Genomic DNA, 17,726 nt, shown 5'->3' on the forward strand with positions numbered 1-17,726 from the left:
TTACTGGGCCAATGACAAATTACGTTATATTGTTCCGAACGCTCAGTTTGGTCAATCTGGGATGCCACATCTGAAAGAAATATCGGTAAGGTATCGGTAAGGTATCTATAAAACTTTTAGTTCAACTTGTCTCTGCTGAGTCCCTAGGTGTGGAGTCTGTACGACCCCAAATCCAGGGTTTTAACCACCTGCCACCCTGGTTACTGGAGAGGCCCAGAGTTATCTTAGATTTGATGCGGTACAGGAGAGATAGCACTCCTGCTTCCGTTTTTAATGTGGTATTTTCTGCCGTTTTATCTGAGCACCACGACCATGTAGCTGCTTTTACGGATGGGTCGAAGCAGGGTGACTTTGTTGGTTGCTCTGTCACCTTCCCGGATCGTCTCCTCAAGGTCAGACTGTCTCCCGAATTTACCATCTTTGACGCAGAATTATATGCCATCTTATGGGCAGTGGAGCAGATGAGACTTTGTCCCAGTGTTAGATTTCTCGTCTGTTCAGATTCTTTGAGCACCCTTTACTCTCTACAGTGTTTGTACCCAGCAGCAAAGGAATCCAAACTATCCAGGACGCCCTCCCCCAACTACAGCGACTGGGGAAGCAGGTGTCTTTCTGATGGGTAGCAGGGAACGCGGGAATTCTGGGGAATGAAAGGGCTGATCGAGCAGCCAAGGAGGCTTGTCGTGACCGTCAGGTCTTTCAGTGTGCTATCCCCCTGCATGCCCTCACCTCGCTGTTGGGGTATAAAGTCCTGTGTCGCTGGGAACATGAGTGGCTAGAAGTGACCGACAACAAGCTCCGTGTCGTGAAGCCCACAACTCGGCCGTGGCGTACTTCCTCCCAGCCACCTCGACGGGACGAGGTCCTCCTTACTCGTTTTCGCATCGGACACAACCCTATGAGGCATGCATTTTTACTCCGGCGAGAGGACCCTCCGATGTGTGGTGCTTGTGGCGTACAGATCAAGATGCACCACATTTTATTGGACTGCATTTTATTTGCTGACCAGCGGACTGCAGCGGATTTTCCGGCGGGTCTGCAGTCTATTTTATGCAATGCTCAAACGTATGTGGTTCGCGTTTTAAAGTTCTGTGAATTGTCCCACATTTTTAACAAAATTTTGGGGAGATATTTTTAATGTGTCAGTGGGGAGGCTGGCTCACCCAAACTTCTTCGTAAGTGGTCAGCCAGTCACATTTCCAGTTGCTGTTCTTTTAGCTCTTTTATGGTTTGTTTTCCCTCTGCTTTAATTTCCTGACTGGCTATCTTGCCTCCTCATTGGTTTTAGTGCATGTGAGAGTGTCTGTGCGATGGAGTCATTGTGTGGTCGTTTCGTGTGCATGCGTGTACGACAGTTTTCGTTCTTATCCACATTAGTTTGTTTTAATCGATGTCAGGGCGCTGATAACCTCGCCGTTGGGCGTCCATAAGATCCCAAACCACACACTTGTCTCTGCTGAAATTCTCTGCTAGTTGGTGTCATTTCGCAACAGAGTAAAAGCAGCTTTCAATAATACCCACATTGTTATCAGAATTTAACATTTGTGTTTGATCTGTATTCCTTATATGAACTATGAGATACGTTCAATAATTAAAGCAACACATACTTTTCTGAGAGCAGGTTCCTTTTATTCAGGATTCCAGTACACTATGTTAGTATTATTCCCCAGCCTTTTGGCTGCAAAACCTTATTATTCAGCATGATCTCCGTTCAATACGACGGCCTTACGCCGCTTTACTGGTAGGGCCTTCACTGGTCGCCGTCGGAGCCAACGTCTTGCTGCAGCAATAACCTCCCAATCACCTACGTAGTGCTTAACCTAGGGTATATCCTTCGTTGGGCCACACAGATGGAAGTCGAAAGGTGCGAGATCATGGCTATAGGGGGACGAGGAATAACAGTCCAATGAAAGCTCTTGAGCTCCTCTCGGCTGCTCAAACTTGTGAGGCCTTGCATGCCACCGAGAAGGATAATTTTGTTTGCATTATTGTGGCGTCGACCGCAGGATTAGCCGAGCGGTCTAGGGCGCTGCAGTCATGGACTGTGCGGCTGGTCCCGGCGGAGGTTCGAGTCCTCCCTCTGGCGTGGGTGTGTGTGTTTGTCCTTAGGATAATTTAGGTTAAGTAGTGTTTAAGCTTAGGGACTGATGACCTTAGCAGTTAAGTCCCATAAGATTTCACACACATTTGAACATTTAGTGGCGTCGAACACGCTGAAGTCGTTTGTTCAATTTCCTGAGGGTAGTGCAATATGCTTCAGAGTTGACCGTTGCACCACGATCGATGATATGAAACAGAATAACCCCTTCGGGGTCCCAGAAGATCATGGCTATGATTTTACCTGCTGAAGAAGTGGCTTTTAACTTCTACTTTGGAGGTGGTGTGAGACCACTCCATGGCTTGCCGTTTTGTTTCTAGTTAGAAGTGATGAACGGCAACGGCCTTGCCGCAGTGGATACATCGGTTCCCGTCAGATCACCGAAGTTAAGCGTTGTCTGTCGTGGGCAGCACTTGGATGGGTGACCATCCTGGCTGCCATGAGCTGTTGCCATTTTTCGGGGTGCACTCAGCCTCATGATGGCAACTGAGGAACTACTCGACCGAATAGTAGTGGCTCCGGTCAAAGAAAACCATCATAACGACCGGGAGAGCGGTGTGCTGACCACACGCCCCTCCCACCCTCATCCTCATCTAAGGATGACACGGCGGTCGGATGGTACGGCTGGGCCACTTGTGGCCTGAAGACGGAGCGTTTGTTAGAAATGATGAACCCGTATTTCATCAGCTGTAACGATGTTGGAAAAAAATTGTCACGATCAGCCTCGTACTCAAGCAATCCCACACAGGTGGTCCTGTGTTGCTCTTTATGATCTTCTGTTAGGCAGCGGGGAACCCAGCGGTCACACACCTCTGAGTACCCCTAATGGAAGACGGGTGTGACACACTCGTGACCATTACCGACGAAGACTTCAATCTGAGTAACGAGGTGTTTGACTGTGATCCGTTGATCACCTTGAATGAGAGTGTCCGCACGTTCCAATATTGCAGAAGTCACAGCTGTGTGCTGCCGTCTGGTACGCAGGATATGGGATGGGATTCGACGACCTTGTTGCGATTACGACAGACGCTTCGCCCAAGACTCACATCACTGACAGGTCTGCGTAGACGTTCTCCAAGCTCCTACGAGTACCTGCTTTTCTCTGGTTTCCCGCCAAATGAAACTCAATGACAGAATGACAGCTCTCTGTTTGGAGCCCTCCTCCGTTACAGAAGCAATTTTGAAGGCAATACATAGCGCCGCCACCTATCGGAACTTCATGAAATTATAGGGGCTGAAGCGGGGATATTGCACCATGTCCCACAACAAATTCAAAATTCTTTTCTCAACTGGAATTGGTCCAAAAAATTGCATTCCATTACTTATTGAACGCCTTTCGTAGGTTTTGTATTATAGGTCAGTAATATTATAACAATAACTTTGAAAGATATTTGCTATCCAGATTTCGTTGAACATTTGTCACCATGCATTACTTCAAGTTATAGATTTCAGACTGTGGTAACGAATTACAATTGTTATTTTTAAATGAATGCCGTGTAGACGTTTTCCATTTTGAAGGCAGATACGAAAATCTAAAACACGAAGGAAAAGGTAGTGCAAAAACCCTCGATAGAAATTGGCATTGTTTTTTATTGTATTACATCACGTAAAATATCCGCCTCCTGAGGGAAGTAGCAATCGCATCTGACTGCCATGTGGACTACTGGGTTTCAGTTCCAAGTACTATCAAGGAGATTTCCTATTTTGGGAAGACTAGAACGAGACGCACAGAAGCTACAGAGGAGAACTGAGGAGTCACTGAAATGAGAAGCACGTGGAAATCCGAAAACCGCTAAGAGTTGCAACTCACCTGTATTGAATGTTACAGAATTTATATTGGCACGCTATGAAGGGGTTGCTTATTCTTGCTGTCTGGAACTTCTTTTATTCTTTTTTGTTGCGGCATGCTGTGATAGAAAATCTTGGGCACATTCTTATGTTTGGCGACGTAACCTTCTCTGATTATTTTGCCTGTTATTTGATTAAGATTTAGGCCCACCTATGTTTTCAGAACAATCTTTATACCGATTGAATTTATTATTTCCGGGTGTTCCTTTTCACCTACGGATATTATAGGGTCGCAATGGATAGAGCAAAATTATTTTGGGGGGCAATCAGAGAGAACTACGTGCTGTGAACTAATCTTGTGCCAAGAACCTTAGATTTGGGAAGCGTATTCATCAAATACTGCTAATATGACACTCATTTCCGGCATGTTGCGAAATAAATAATCGATAACGGAAATTAGCTTCAAATGACAAAATCTTTATTTTCGATTAATCTTTTGCATTTTTGAAGATAATCTTTTTGCATTTAACAGATGGACAAACGTTCATGATATTTTTAGAAGGTATCCTATGTCTTCCTCATTTCAGAATTACAAGCCGCGTTGCCTTTAATCTGCATAGTCCTGTGGGGATCGGAAGATCTGGGGAGCACGTGGTCACTGCTATACTTTAAAACAAAGACATTCACATGCACTAAATCCACACGGGCAAGCGAAAGTCGATAGCATTTTTAGTCAGAATAATTGTATACACTTCGTATCTGGTATAGAGCAGGATTTGGTGGCAGCATATTTTTAGCGTGAAGCGCTTGGAAACAAATCGGCTCATCTTGCAACATGCACACTCGATACAGTTTCTTTTTTTGATAGTTAAAAAATTTTCACCACAAATAAAAATAAGAAGGCAAGTTCTAACCTTAAGGTTTGGATTGAGATCTGAATCTCTACATTGCGTGGTCGCGCCTAACAGAAATCACATTATTGTCCACCCGATTAATTGAACTAAAAATTATAACTGGTACATAAATGATCATTGCAAAAACAGCTACGAGAAAAAAGTTGAATTTAACAAATAAGTAACATATTCAAGTACCTTTTATCCCGTGTTCGACGCAGCCGTTCTGAGGGAACGTCTGGTCGCTTACCTGTCTTCAAACACACTCTTGACTAACCGTCCCCCGAGGGGGAGAGGCCCATGACCAACATCTGCTAGGAAAACGTTTAGCTTCACACATCTTTAGCCAAACCCCCCTGTTACTGCTCTCTACATTCCACTGACACCCGTTAGGTTGGCAGAAGATTAAGAAACCCACCACTTCTCTGGTTCGTCTGCTACTACATTCAAATCACTCACACATGACCACACACTTTAATAAAGGGCGAAAAAAAGGAAATAAGGACACAGGACGTGCACAACAATGAAAAAAAAAAGAAAATACGCCGGTCCATATAGTTTCTACAGGCATGCGGTTCTTGGGGCTGAGATGGTTTCACAGTTAATTAGTTGCATAAAAGACCGATTTAATTCTGATTTTTGTATATCAAATAGTACGAAGGTTTGTTTTAGCACTAATTCTAATCATGTAACGACACCTTTTGTGACGTTACAGAGTATTGTGTTGAACCTTGGCCCTCCACAACTTTTTTTCTTTTAGTCATCAGTCTTCTGAGCCACAGATTTCTCTCCTGTGCCAAACTTTTCGTCTCAGAGTAGCGCTTGCAACCTATGTCCTCAATTATTTGCTACCTGTATTCCAATCTCTGTGTTCCCCCACAGTTTTTACCGTCTAAAGATCACTCTGGTATCATGGAACTTATTACGTAATGTCGTAATAACTGTCCTGTCATCCCTTTTTGTTGTCACTGTTTTCCGGGTATTCTTTTCCTCGCCGACAACCTTCTCACTCCTTAGCTTATCAGTCAACCTAATATACAGCAGTCTTCTGTAGCGACACAACCCAAATGCTTCGATTCTCTTTTGTTCCGGTTTTCCCACGGTCAGTGTTTCACTACCACAAAACGCTGCGCTTCAAACGTACTTTCTCAGAAATATCTCCCTCAAATTAACATCTGCGTTTGACACTAGTCTTGGCCAGAAATGTCGATTTTGCCAGTGCTAATGTGCTTTTTCTGTCCACCTTGCTCCGTTCGTCAAGGGTTATTTTGCTGCCTAGATAGCAGAATTTCTTGATTTCATCTACTTCGTGATCGCCAATTATGATGTTAAGCTTCTCGTTGTTCTCATTTGTAGTATCTCTCTACTTTCGTCCGTCTTCGGTTTGCTCTTAATCCACATTCTGCACTCATTAAATTGTTCATTCCAGTCAATACATCTTCTAATTCTTCTTCACTTTCACTGAAGGTAGCAATCTCATCAGCGAATGTTATCACTTGTATCGTTTCGCCTTGAATTTTAATCCCACTCTTGCACCTTAGTTTTATTTCCCTCATTGCCTCTTCGACGTATAGATGAACAGTAGGGGCGAAAGACTACATCCATGTCTTACACATTTTTTTTAATTTGAGAATTTCGTTCTTGGTCTTCCACGCTTATTGTTCCGTATATTTTCGTCTTGGTTCTTGTACATGTTGTATACTACCAGTGTTTGTCTGTAGCTTTTTTTCTCGGAATAACGAATGTTTTGTAGCACTTTACATTGTCGAACACTTTTTCCAGGTCGAAAAATCCCTTGAACGTGTCTTGACTTTTCTTCAGTCTTGCTTCCAGTATTAACCTCAACGTCAGAACTGCCTCCCTGGTGCCTCCACTCTTCCTGAAACCAAACTGATCATCATCTAACACATCCTCCATATACTCTTCCCTTCTTCTGTACGCTATTCTTGTCATTATATCGGATGCATGGGTTTTCAAGCTGATCGTACGACACTTCTTGTGCTTTTCGGCTTTTACAATCTTCAGAAATGTGCGGATGAGTTTTTTCCGTCAGTCTGATGGTTTATCGCCAGTTTCATACACACTACCCTCAAAATCGAATCCAAATGACACCATAAGGCAGGGAATGACACGGCGGTCAGTCAGCACCCGAGGGGCCATCTGCTCTGGGTGTCGGAGCTTGCTTTAGACAAAATGCTGAACATACAAACTGTTGGCGATCGGCAGCTCACTTGAAATGGTTCAAATGGCTCTAAGCACTATGGGACTTAACATCTGAGGTCATCAGTCCCCTAGACATAGAACTACTTAAAACTAACTAACCTAAGGACATCACACACATCGATGTCCGAGGCAGGATTCGAACCTGCGACCGTAGCAGCGGCACGGTTCCGGACGGAAGCGCCTAGAACCTCTCTGCCAAAGCGGCCGGCGAAGCTCGCTTGAAACTCAGAAACACTGTTTATTACGCGAGTCCGATTTTATTCTTTCGGGATGCACTCAGCCTCGTGATGCCAATTGCACTCAGCCTCGTGATGCCAATTGAGGAGCTACTCGACCGAATAGTAGCAGCTCCGTTCAAAGATAACCTCCATAACGACGGAAAGAGCGGTGTGCTGACCACACGCTCATCCTATCGGCATTCTCACCTGAGGACGACACGGCGGTCGGATGGTCCCCATGGGCCACTTGTGGCCTGTAGATGGAGTGCAGAAACAAAAATTGTATTTTAATCACCATACCGGACAAAATATATGTCGCCCAACAGGAGACGTATCGGTAACACCTTGTGAAAACGCCACTACTCTTAATGATGACCTCATTTCAGTGGCAAAGACAGACCAGAACTTCCTTGAAGGTTGCCATATACAGCTGAAGCCACTCATTGATGACTGAATCCCGCAGAGATACGAAGTTGTGGGATTGTTGCTCGTTACTTGTCCCCCACTGAATAGCCCTATATTTACAAGCATTAAGATCGGGTGATTTAGTAGCATGACACTCGAGCTGCGGTAGAGTGCCTTACTTTTCGTTAAACCAGGAGGGTATGCAGGGAGACTGTTAAGAGGGTTGTTGTCTTCTTCGATGACGGGAGTTCCCACAGCGTACTCATCATGAAGCTGTAGAATAAATAATAACACTGGATCATCGAGATGGTCGAAATAAACTTAGTGGTACATGTTCACGGTAACCTCAATGAGTGGTCCCAAGTCAAAAAGTACAAAAAGCATTCCCACAACATCACAGAACTGCCTTCGGGTTGAACTACGCCATCCACAGTGTAGATTAAGCGCCTCGTTGCGCTTTCCGTGGCCTGGGCATCCTGCATTATTTGAAAAGAGGCAAAACCGCGACATGCTGGAACACACTTCAGGCTTCCAGTCAGCTACCGTACAGATTCTGTGTTTTTGTTTTTTGATCATCACTAAAGGCGTTCAACTTCATGTGGCGCTCCGAGCGCTGGCCTTTCGCAAGGTATTCGACTTGAACTCTCCATTGCAGGCGGCTCCGCAGCCAAGTTTGTTCGGTAAATGGTTGAGATGGACTCGCATACACTGGCAAGTAACAGTTACCGTCGTTTATGAAACTGATTGTCCTTTACAAAGGAGTGACACTCGCCCCAATCCGTGTTCAAATGGTTCAAATGGCTCTGAGCACTGTGGGACTCAACTGCTGTGGTCATCAGTCCCCTAGAACTTAGAACTACTTAAACCTAACTAACCTAAGGACATCACACACATCCGTGCCCGAGGCAGGATTCGAACCCGCGACCGTAGCAGTCGCACGGTTCCTGACTGCGCGCCTAGAACCGCGAGACCACCGCGGCCGGCAATCCGTGTCGGTTAGCATCTCCACACAAACACTTTTCTCACACCGTGTACATGACTGCGAGTGGCATATCCATTCCTTGTAGAGGCGTTGTGTAGACTGCGGTACACCCACAAATCGGTTAACTTCACTCACGGTGAGGTCGCAGGCAAGTCCAAAACTGACAGCTACTTTGAAACATTCTGTCACGTGTCCCTATTGCCCGATCTTACTGTGCTAATTCCATACAGCCGACTGGCACGTAGAAATCATTTTGCTGACTTGAATTACAGTCCGCGTACAAATGATTGGTGTTCACAGTTCGAGAGCCCAAGTGATAATTTGCCGGATATGGTGTAAGGCTCCCGGATAGCAATGCCTTGCATAGTCTAGCGACTAAAAAGCTACTTGCCTGCTTTATCTGTATGTGTAAATTTATGTACAGTAGGTACTTCTAACACACAACTTAAGAAATTACTTAAAACTGTTCAATGTTTAGTTAGCTGAAATATTTTAATTTATTTGTTATGCTTCACAATGACATATTAATTACTTTTGCAGCATTGTAGACCATTCGCAGCTTTGTTTTGCCTGTTTGATATTTTCATTATGATCTGTTTCTACCAACGAGCGACAACAGACTATCGTGTCTTCAAAGTGTCAACATGTAGATCCTAATGCTGTCCATGGTACCCATTTTTTAAAATTTTATGACGAAGGCTGAATGGCTGATTAACGTAACTGTGCCATCTATACACGCAATGACACAAATTATGTAATATACTAGATTTACTCAGGTCTGATAATGATCATCGTTTACTGAAATTAATTACCTGATTAACAAACTTCTGTGGCTCATGACATGATTTATAATGCAATAAATATTTAAAGAATCGGAGTGGAGCCTTGTTGCGAACATATCGCAACTCGTGAAAAGACTGTCAGCTTATTAAAAGGTACATTTTCAAAATAATATTAACAATGTGATAATATGTCACAATGTACAATTTACTGTTCTTTCTGTATCGTTACGAAAATGCATTTACTCTTTAAAAACCTCAGCAATAACAAATAAGGTGTGAATAGTCTTCTTTTCTTTTTCAGTGCAATACCTCGCCGACCTCACGAATTTGCTGACCTGTCTATGTTTTCCTCTTCATATCACTTCTTGTGTTTGGCTCACACCACTCGTCGCACTTTACGTATTTTTTGATGCAATAAAAGTAAAGTCACACTGAAAACAACAAAATCGAATTACAACACGATCTAAATTTCAAGTCAAAGAAAGCGAAGCGATGGTACCAGTTACACATAAGAGATTCACTCTCACGTTTCACACAGTCGGGATTGTTTTGCATCGCAACGACGATGTTCACGCTACCTGCTGAAGCGCCGTCCGTCACTGGCTGGTATCCTGTGGTCGCTAGGCGACAAAATGGCGCTGGTGACCTGTCGTCCCCAAGTAGTGGTCCCCTGGACAATACATCAGTGATGGAGGGACACATGATAGCCGGACATCAGTTTTACCGTGCTCCATTGTGACCAGTGTGTTCTGTCAAGGGGGTTACTAATATTTTGTCTGGTGACCTATATTGCTGCTCCTAATAGGGTGGTCCATTGATTGTGACCGGGCCAAATATCTCACGAAATAAGCGTCAAACGAGAAAACAACAAAGAGCGAAACTTGTCTAGTTTGAAAGGGGGAAACCAGATGGCGCTATGGTTGGTCCCCTAGATGGCGCTGCCATAGGTCAAACGGATATCAACAGTGTTTTATTTAAACAGGAACCCCCATTTTTATTACATATTCGTGTAGTGTGTAAAGAAATATGAATGTTAGAGTTGGACTACTTTTTTCGCTTTGAGACAGATGGCGCTTTAATAGTCACAAACGTATAAGTACGTGGTATCACGTAACATTCCGCCAGTGTGGACGGTATTTGCTTCGTGATACAGTACCGTGTTAAAATGGACCGTTTACCAGTTGCGGAAAGGTCGATAGCGTGTTAATGTATGGCTATTATGATCAAAATGCCCAACCGGCGTGTGCTATGTATGCTGCTCGGTATCCTGGACGATATCATCCAAGTGGCCGGGTGGTTCGCCTGATAGTTGCGTTACTTAAGGAAACAGTAGGTGTTTTAGCTGGTGTCGCGGTTGATCCGCGCATCTGTACCAGACAAATTACGCGAGAATCGGGAATCCCAGAAACGTCGCTGTTGAGAATGCTACATAAACATCGTTGCACCCGTTCCATATTTCTGTGCACCAGGAATTGCATGGCGACGACTTTGAACGTCGTGTACAGTTCTGCCACTGGGCACAAGAGAAATTACGGGACGATGACAGATTTTTTGCACGCGCTCTATATAGCGACGAAGCGTAATTCACCAACAGCGGTAACGTAAACCGGCATAATATGCATCATTGGGCAACGGAAAATCTACGATGGCTGCGACAAGTGGAACTTCAGCGATTTGGCGGGTTAATGTATGGTGCGGTATTATGGGAGGAAGGATAATTGGCCCCCATTTTATCGATGGCACTCTAAATGGTACAATGTATACTGATTTACTACGTAATGTTCTATCGGTGTTACTACAAGGTTTTTCACTGCATGACAGAATGGCGATGTACTTCCAACATGATGGATGTCCGGCTCATAGCTCGCGTGCGGTTGAAGCGGTATTGAATAGCGTATTTCATGACAGGTGGATTGGTCGTCGAAACACCATACCATGGCCCGCACGTTCACTGGATCTGACGTCACGGGATTTCTTTCTGTGGGGAAAGTTTAAGGATATTTGCCATCGTAATCCACCGACAACGCCTGACAACATGCGTCAGCGCATTGTCAATGCATGTGCGAACATTACGGAAGGCGAAGTACTCGCTGTTGAGAGGAAGGTCGTTACACGTATTGCGAAATGGATTGAGGTTGACGGACATCATTTTGAGCATCTATTGAATTAATGTGGTATTTACCGGTAATTACGCTGTAACAGCATGCGTTCTCAGAAATGATAAGTTCACAATGGTACGTGTATCACATTGGAACAACCGAAATAAAATGTTCAAACCTACCTACGTTCTGTATTTTAATTTAAAAAAACCTACCTGTTACCAACTGTTCATCTAAAATTGTGAGCCATATGTTTGTGACTATTAGAGCGCCTTCTTTCATAAAGCGAAAAAAGTGGTCCAACTAAACCATTCGTATTTCTTTACGTACTACACGAATATGTAATAAATAATAGGAGTTCTTGTTTAAAAAACGCAGTTTATATCCGTTTGACCTATGGCAGCGCCATCTAGCGGGCCAACCATAGCGCCACCTGGTTTCCCCCTCCAAGCCAGACAAGTTTCGTCCTTTGTAGTTTTTTCGTTTGACGCTTATTTCGTGAGATATTTGGCTCGGTCATGATCAATGGACCACCCTGTATATATATAAATATACCTGGAACTTAACGTTGCCTTTCACCTAGTATATAGTGTGACATTACGACTAATAACAACCTCAAAACTAAAGCAAAGAAGCGGCAGTAATGCAGAAGCGGGTCGGGCATTACTTACGTCGACGACGACCATCTGGATCTTGCTGATGACGAGGACGCGGTCGTTGCGGGGCTGCGCCACGTACACGTAGCGGTTGGCCACGTTGATGGCCTGTCCCCAGCTGCAAGCGGTACCGCTGCTGCCGCACACCAACTGACGCTGGGAACAAACATTTTAAACAAGCTTTCACTTGTAACTCAGCCGCACCATCATTTCGCTCCGTGAAAGCGTATTTGAAATATAATGGCAGCTCACTTTATAAAAATAATAAGTTAAATATGAAAGTTCTTATTGGCGATTTTAGTTACCTACAAGCATTCTTTACTTTGCCACGTAACATCAGTACAGTTCTAAGAACCATTCATACCGGTGCACTAGTTTCTTCAAAACCTCTCCAAATCTCTGCCCTATTACTGGCCTAGTTGACAACGGCAGTCTTGAGATCCTTCTCATCTTCATTCCGTTGGCTACAAAGCCGCTGCTTCAAATTCAAGAAGAGATAGTTGTTAGCGAGGATGAGATTGGGTCTGAAGGGTGTGTGATCCAAAAGTTCCCAATGGATTCGCTGCATCTTGTCGTTGGTATTGGAAATGGTGTGTAGATGCGCTTTGTCGTGGCGTAAGACTAACCCGGCCGACTGTTCCTTGTGACGCCTGATCTAACGACACGTTTCTCAGTACACGTATGCTGTAATTGTTGACCCACGTTCCAAAGAAACCAGCCAAACTGCTGCGACGGTATCTGATTCGAATTTCTCGACTTGTGCCATCAAGTGGAGAGTTGTAGGGTTCCCCTTAATAAGTCGAGAGTGCCGTATACGTAGGAAGAGGCTAATAAGACCACAAATCATGTGAGGCGTGCATATGGGAAACATTTAGGTTAGAGGACCTCCCCTTCTGATCAGAGACTAATAGCCTGTCGAAATCGGAGATACATCAGCCATATTATTCTCAGAGAATGCTGGTCGTCTAAGATCAGAAACTGGAAACGTTCCTTGGATGCTCCTGCAGTTTGCTAATATTACATTGTTAGCAAACTGCAGGAGCATCCAAGGAAAAAGCCCAGAATTATTATCGCTTATTGAGAGTTATAAGGTGCAGTTAGTATTAGAAACAGAAAATTTGTTGAAACCGGAAGAGAATAGTAGTGAAATCCTAAATTGAGGTTGAAATATTTTTCGTAAGGGTAGGTTAGCAGCCAATGGTGGCGACGTATTTACGGTAGAACAAAATTCGACAATACCTAGCGATATCAGCACGGATACCGAGTGCAAATTAATCTGGGTGAATTTAACCTTCAAAGCTGGGTCAAAAATTATAGTCGGATTGTTTTGAATGGTTCAAATGGCTCTGAGCACTATGGGACTTAACTTCTGAGGTCATCAGTCTCCTAGAACTCAGAACTACTTAAACCTAACTAACCGAAGGACATCACACACATCCATGCCCGAGGAAGGATTCGAATCTGCGACCGTAGCGGTCGCGTGGTTTCAGACTGTAGCGCCCAGAATCGCCCGGCCACCCCGGCCGACTCGGATTGCTTTACTCATGGCCTGGGTTAGAAGTTGTAGTGGTAGAGTGATTCAGAGAAAACTTGCAGAACTTTGTGGATATGTTTCCTGATCATGCTATTGTAGTGGAGGGGGGGGGGGGGGTGGGGGACTTCAACATGCCAGGTGTACACTGGAAGAGTCATACGAATAAAACTGGGGCCAGAGACATGGATTTGTTTTACATTGTTCTGAATGGTTTGTTCGAAAATTACTCCGAGCAGATACTTAGATAACCAACTCGTTAAGGCAATGTACTAGCACCAAATGGACCTGAACTTCCTGAACTTCTCTAATCAATGAACGCAGAGGAGGGTAATAGCGATCATAAGACTATGATAACATAAATGACTACAGATGTTACAAGCAATGTTGAGAAGTGTCGAAAAATATTTTTCCTTAGCAAGCGTGACGGGATACAAATTACAGAGTTGCTGAGTAGTCCACATGAGATATTCGATATGGACCACGAATGGAACCTTCAATACATCTTAGATAACTATGTGCCGAGCAAAGTTTTAAGGGGTGGGAAAGACACACCATGGTTTAATAGCCGTTAGAAAACTAAACAAAGAGAGCTCCATCGTAGAGTCAAGAAAAGTCAAAATGCAGCTGACAAGCAAAAGATGAATGAAGCGAAAATGAGCATACCGACGGTATTGAAAGAAGTGCAAACTAAAATTTTGTAAACCGATTTGAGTAAAATCCCAAAGGGGTTTTGGTCTTGCGTAAAATCAGTAAGCGGTTAGAAAACAAACATTCACTCACTCAGTAGTCACAATGGCACCGAAGTGGAAAATGACAGAGAGAAGGCCAAAGTACTGAATTCGCTCTTCCTTGTTTTACCGCGGATAATCGTAATAGATCACTTCTTAAAATCAACGTACGAACTTCTAAATTGCAGATACTGAGATAACTGATCACGGAATAGAAAAACAACTACAATCGCTTTGTAGTGGAAAGGCATCAGGATGAGATGAGATACCTGTGAGATTCTACGGATATTATGCGAAAGAACTTCCTCCCCTAGTAGCAGTAAGTTTATCGTAAGTCGCAGGAGCGGCGAAAGGTATCTAGCGACTGCGAAAAATTGCAGGTCATTCCCGTTTTCAAGAGTGGGAGTAGGACAGACGCGCGTAACTACAGGCCTATATCATTGACGTCAATCTGTTGTAAAATCATGGAAAAAGTTTCATGCTCGAGAACTATGAAATATTTCCAGGACGAAAATCTCCTCTATTAAAATCATCATGGATTCCGAAGACAGAGACGTAGTGAAACTCTGTTCGCTGTTCCTCCACGAGGTACATAGTGCCGTATACAACGGCGCTTACATTGATGCCGTGATCGCTGACTTCAGGAAAGCATTCGACACCGTCGGGAATTGCTGTTTGGTGAAAAAATACGAGCTTATCGAGTATCGAACCAGATTTGGAAGTGGAGACTTCCTCGCAGACAGGATTCAACACGTCGCTCTTAACAGAAGAAATTCGCCAAATTTAAAGGTAATTTACGGAGTACACCAAGTAAATGAGACATTGCCGTTATTTTTTACAATGTATATAAATTATCTAGTAGAAAGCGTCGGTAGCCGTTTAAGACTGTTCATAGACGACAGGGTTGTCTACAAGAAATTATCAAAACCGGAAGACTGTACCGGTTTGCAGCATCACCTTCACAGGACTGATGAATGGCACAGGCTCTCTGACTGTTGACCCTGAAGGTAAATAAATGTAAGGCATATATAGGAAAAGAAATCCATTACTGTACAATTACGGAAACACTATATACCATAATATATCTAGGAGTAACTATCCAGAGCGACCTTGAGCAGAATGACCGCATAAAACAAATAGTAGGAAAAGCAGATGATAGACTGATATTCACAGGAAGAACCTTAGGGAAGTGTAACTTATCCTCGAACGGAGTAGTTAAAAAAGCGTTTATTGGACCGGTTCTTGAATATTGGTCATCAGTATGGGATCTCCACCAGGTGGGACCAATAAAAGACATAGAGAATATCAAATTTAAAGCGGCGTGGTTCGTCACGGGATCGTTTATTCAGCGTGAAAGCGATACAGAGACGCTCAACAAACTCCAGTAGGGAACGGTACAAGAATGGCATTGTGTATCAAAAGAGGTTTACTACTCGAATTTCAAGAGAACACTTTCCGTGAAGAGTCGGACAACACATTACTTCCTCCCACTTGTATCTCGGATAATGGGGACAACGAGGAAGTTCGAGACATTAGAGCTAATATAGAGGCTTACCGACAATCAATCTTGCCACGCGCCAATTGCGAATGGTGCAGGGAAGGAGTGATGAGACAGTGGTATTACAAGAACCTTCTGACACACACCTTCAGAACTATTAATGTAGATAATGTTTAAGTAAACTGTGGAAGTTTAAAATGGAATTTTCCGTGGAAACATGCTTCGTCGAATGAGAACAGAGAGAGAGCAATAACAAAAAGATCTATGGCCCGCGGAAGGCAATGTCATCCCACCAGAATGGAGGATTGCCTCCCATTCGGCGCAGTCTGGCCCACATTCGTTCGTTGTAGCACACGTTTGGTACATACACTCAACTCCTCGTAGAGACTTACATATATTTAAGGTATACCACGTTGCCTCACAGCTTGTCGTCTTTTGCTGCTCTTACTGTGAGTATTGCGATTTGCACCAATGTATGTTGCCTACCATTCAGCGATGCAGACAGTTTTTTTCTGAAAGGAGATACATTCCAGAGCCGTCAGTGGAGACTTCAGAGCAGCGAACAAAGGAAAATTCCCTTGTGAAGCTTCCTGGTATAATGCAAGTAAGGTATGTTGGAGTGGGAAATGGAATACCTATACCCATTTTTAAATTTTTTAGTCATCAGTCTTCTGACTGGTTTGATACGGCCAGCCACGAATCCACGAATTCCTCTCCCGTGCCAACCTCTTCGTTTCAGAGTAGCACTTGCAACCTATTTTCTGGATATATTCCAGTCCCTGCCTTCCTCTACAGTTTTTGCCCTCCCTCTAGTACCATGGAAGTCATTCCCTCATGTCTTAACAGATGTCCTATCATTCTGTCCCTTCTCCTTACCAGTGTTTTCCACCTATTCATTTCCTCTCTGATTCTGCGTAGAACCTCGTCATTCCTTACCTTATCAGTCCACCAAATTTTAAACATTAGTCTGTAGCACCTTATATCAAATATATCAAATGCTTCGATTCTCTCCTGTTCCGGTTTTCCCACAGTTCATGTTTCACTACCAGACACGCTGTACTCCAGACGTACATTCTCAGAAATTTCTTCCTTAATTTAAGGCCGATATTTGATATTACTAGACTTCTCTTGGCCAGGAACGCCTTTTTTGTCATAGCTAGTCTGCTTCTGATGCCCTCCTTGCTCCGTCCGTCATTGGTTATTTTACTGCCTAGGTAGCAGAATTCCTTAACTTCATCTACTTCGTGACCATCAATCCTGATGTTAAGTTTCTTGCTGTTTTCATTTCTACTATTTCTTATTGCCTCCGTGTTTCTTCGATTTACTCACACCCCATGCTGTGTACTCACTAGACTGTTCATTCCGTACAGCAGATCATATAATTCATCTTCTCTTTCACTCAGGATAGCAATGTCATCACCTAATCGTATCACTGATATCCCTTCATCTTGAGATTTAATTCCACTCCTGAACTTTTCTTTTGTTTCCATCAGTGCTTCCTCAATGTACAGATGGAACAGAAGGGGCGAAAGTCTACATCCTTGCCTTACACCCTTTTTAATACGAGCACTTCATTGTTGATCGTCCACTCTTATTATTCCCTCTTGGCTGTTGTACATATTGTGTTCAACCTGTCTCTCCCTATAGCTTACCCTACTTTCTACAGAATTTCGAACATCTTGCACCATTTTATATTGTCGAGCGCTTTTTCCAGGTCGACAAGTCCTATGAACGTGTCTTGATTTTTCTTTATTCTTGCTTCCATTATTAACCGCAACTTCAGAATTGCTTCTGTCGTGCCTTTACCTTTCCTAAAGCCGAG

At 43.7% G+C, this 17,726-nt stretch overlaps 1 protein-coding gene and 1 pseudogene across 1 annotated transcript in view; one reads left to right on the forward strand and one right to left on the reverse strand.

Moving 5' to 3' along the window:
• LOC126430853 (follistatin-related protein 5-like) overlaps nucleotides 1-17,726 on the reverse strand; it is a 221,283-nt gene that overhangs the window by 46,072 nt on the left and 157,485 nt on the right. Inside the window, exon 9 of the mRNA XM_050090429.1 lies at nucleotides 12,160-12,300. Coding sequence (XP_049946386.1) covers nucleotides 12,160-12,300 — 141 coding nt within the window. The remainder of the gene's footprint in view (nucleotides 1-12,159; nucleotides 12,301-17,726) is intronic.
• Nucleotides 2,434-2,551, forward strand: LOC126430058 (5S ribosomal RNA; annotated as a pseudogene).

Source organism: Schistocerca serialis, chromosome 1, assembly GCF_023864345.2.
Source record: "Schistocerca serialis cubense isolate TAMUIC-IGC-003099 chromosome 1, iqSchSeri2.2, whole genome shotgun sequence".
Classification (NCBI taxonomy): domain Eukaryota; kingdom Metazoa; phylum Arthropoda; class Insecta; order Orthoptera; family Acrididae; genus Schistocerca; species Schistocerca serialis.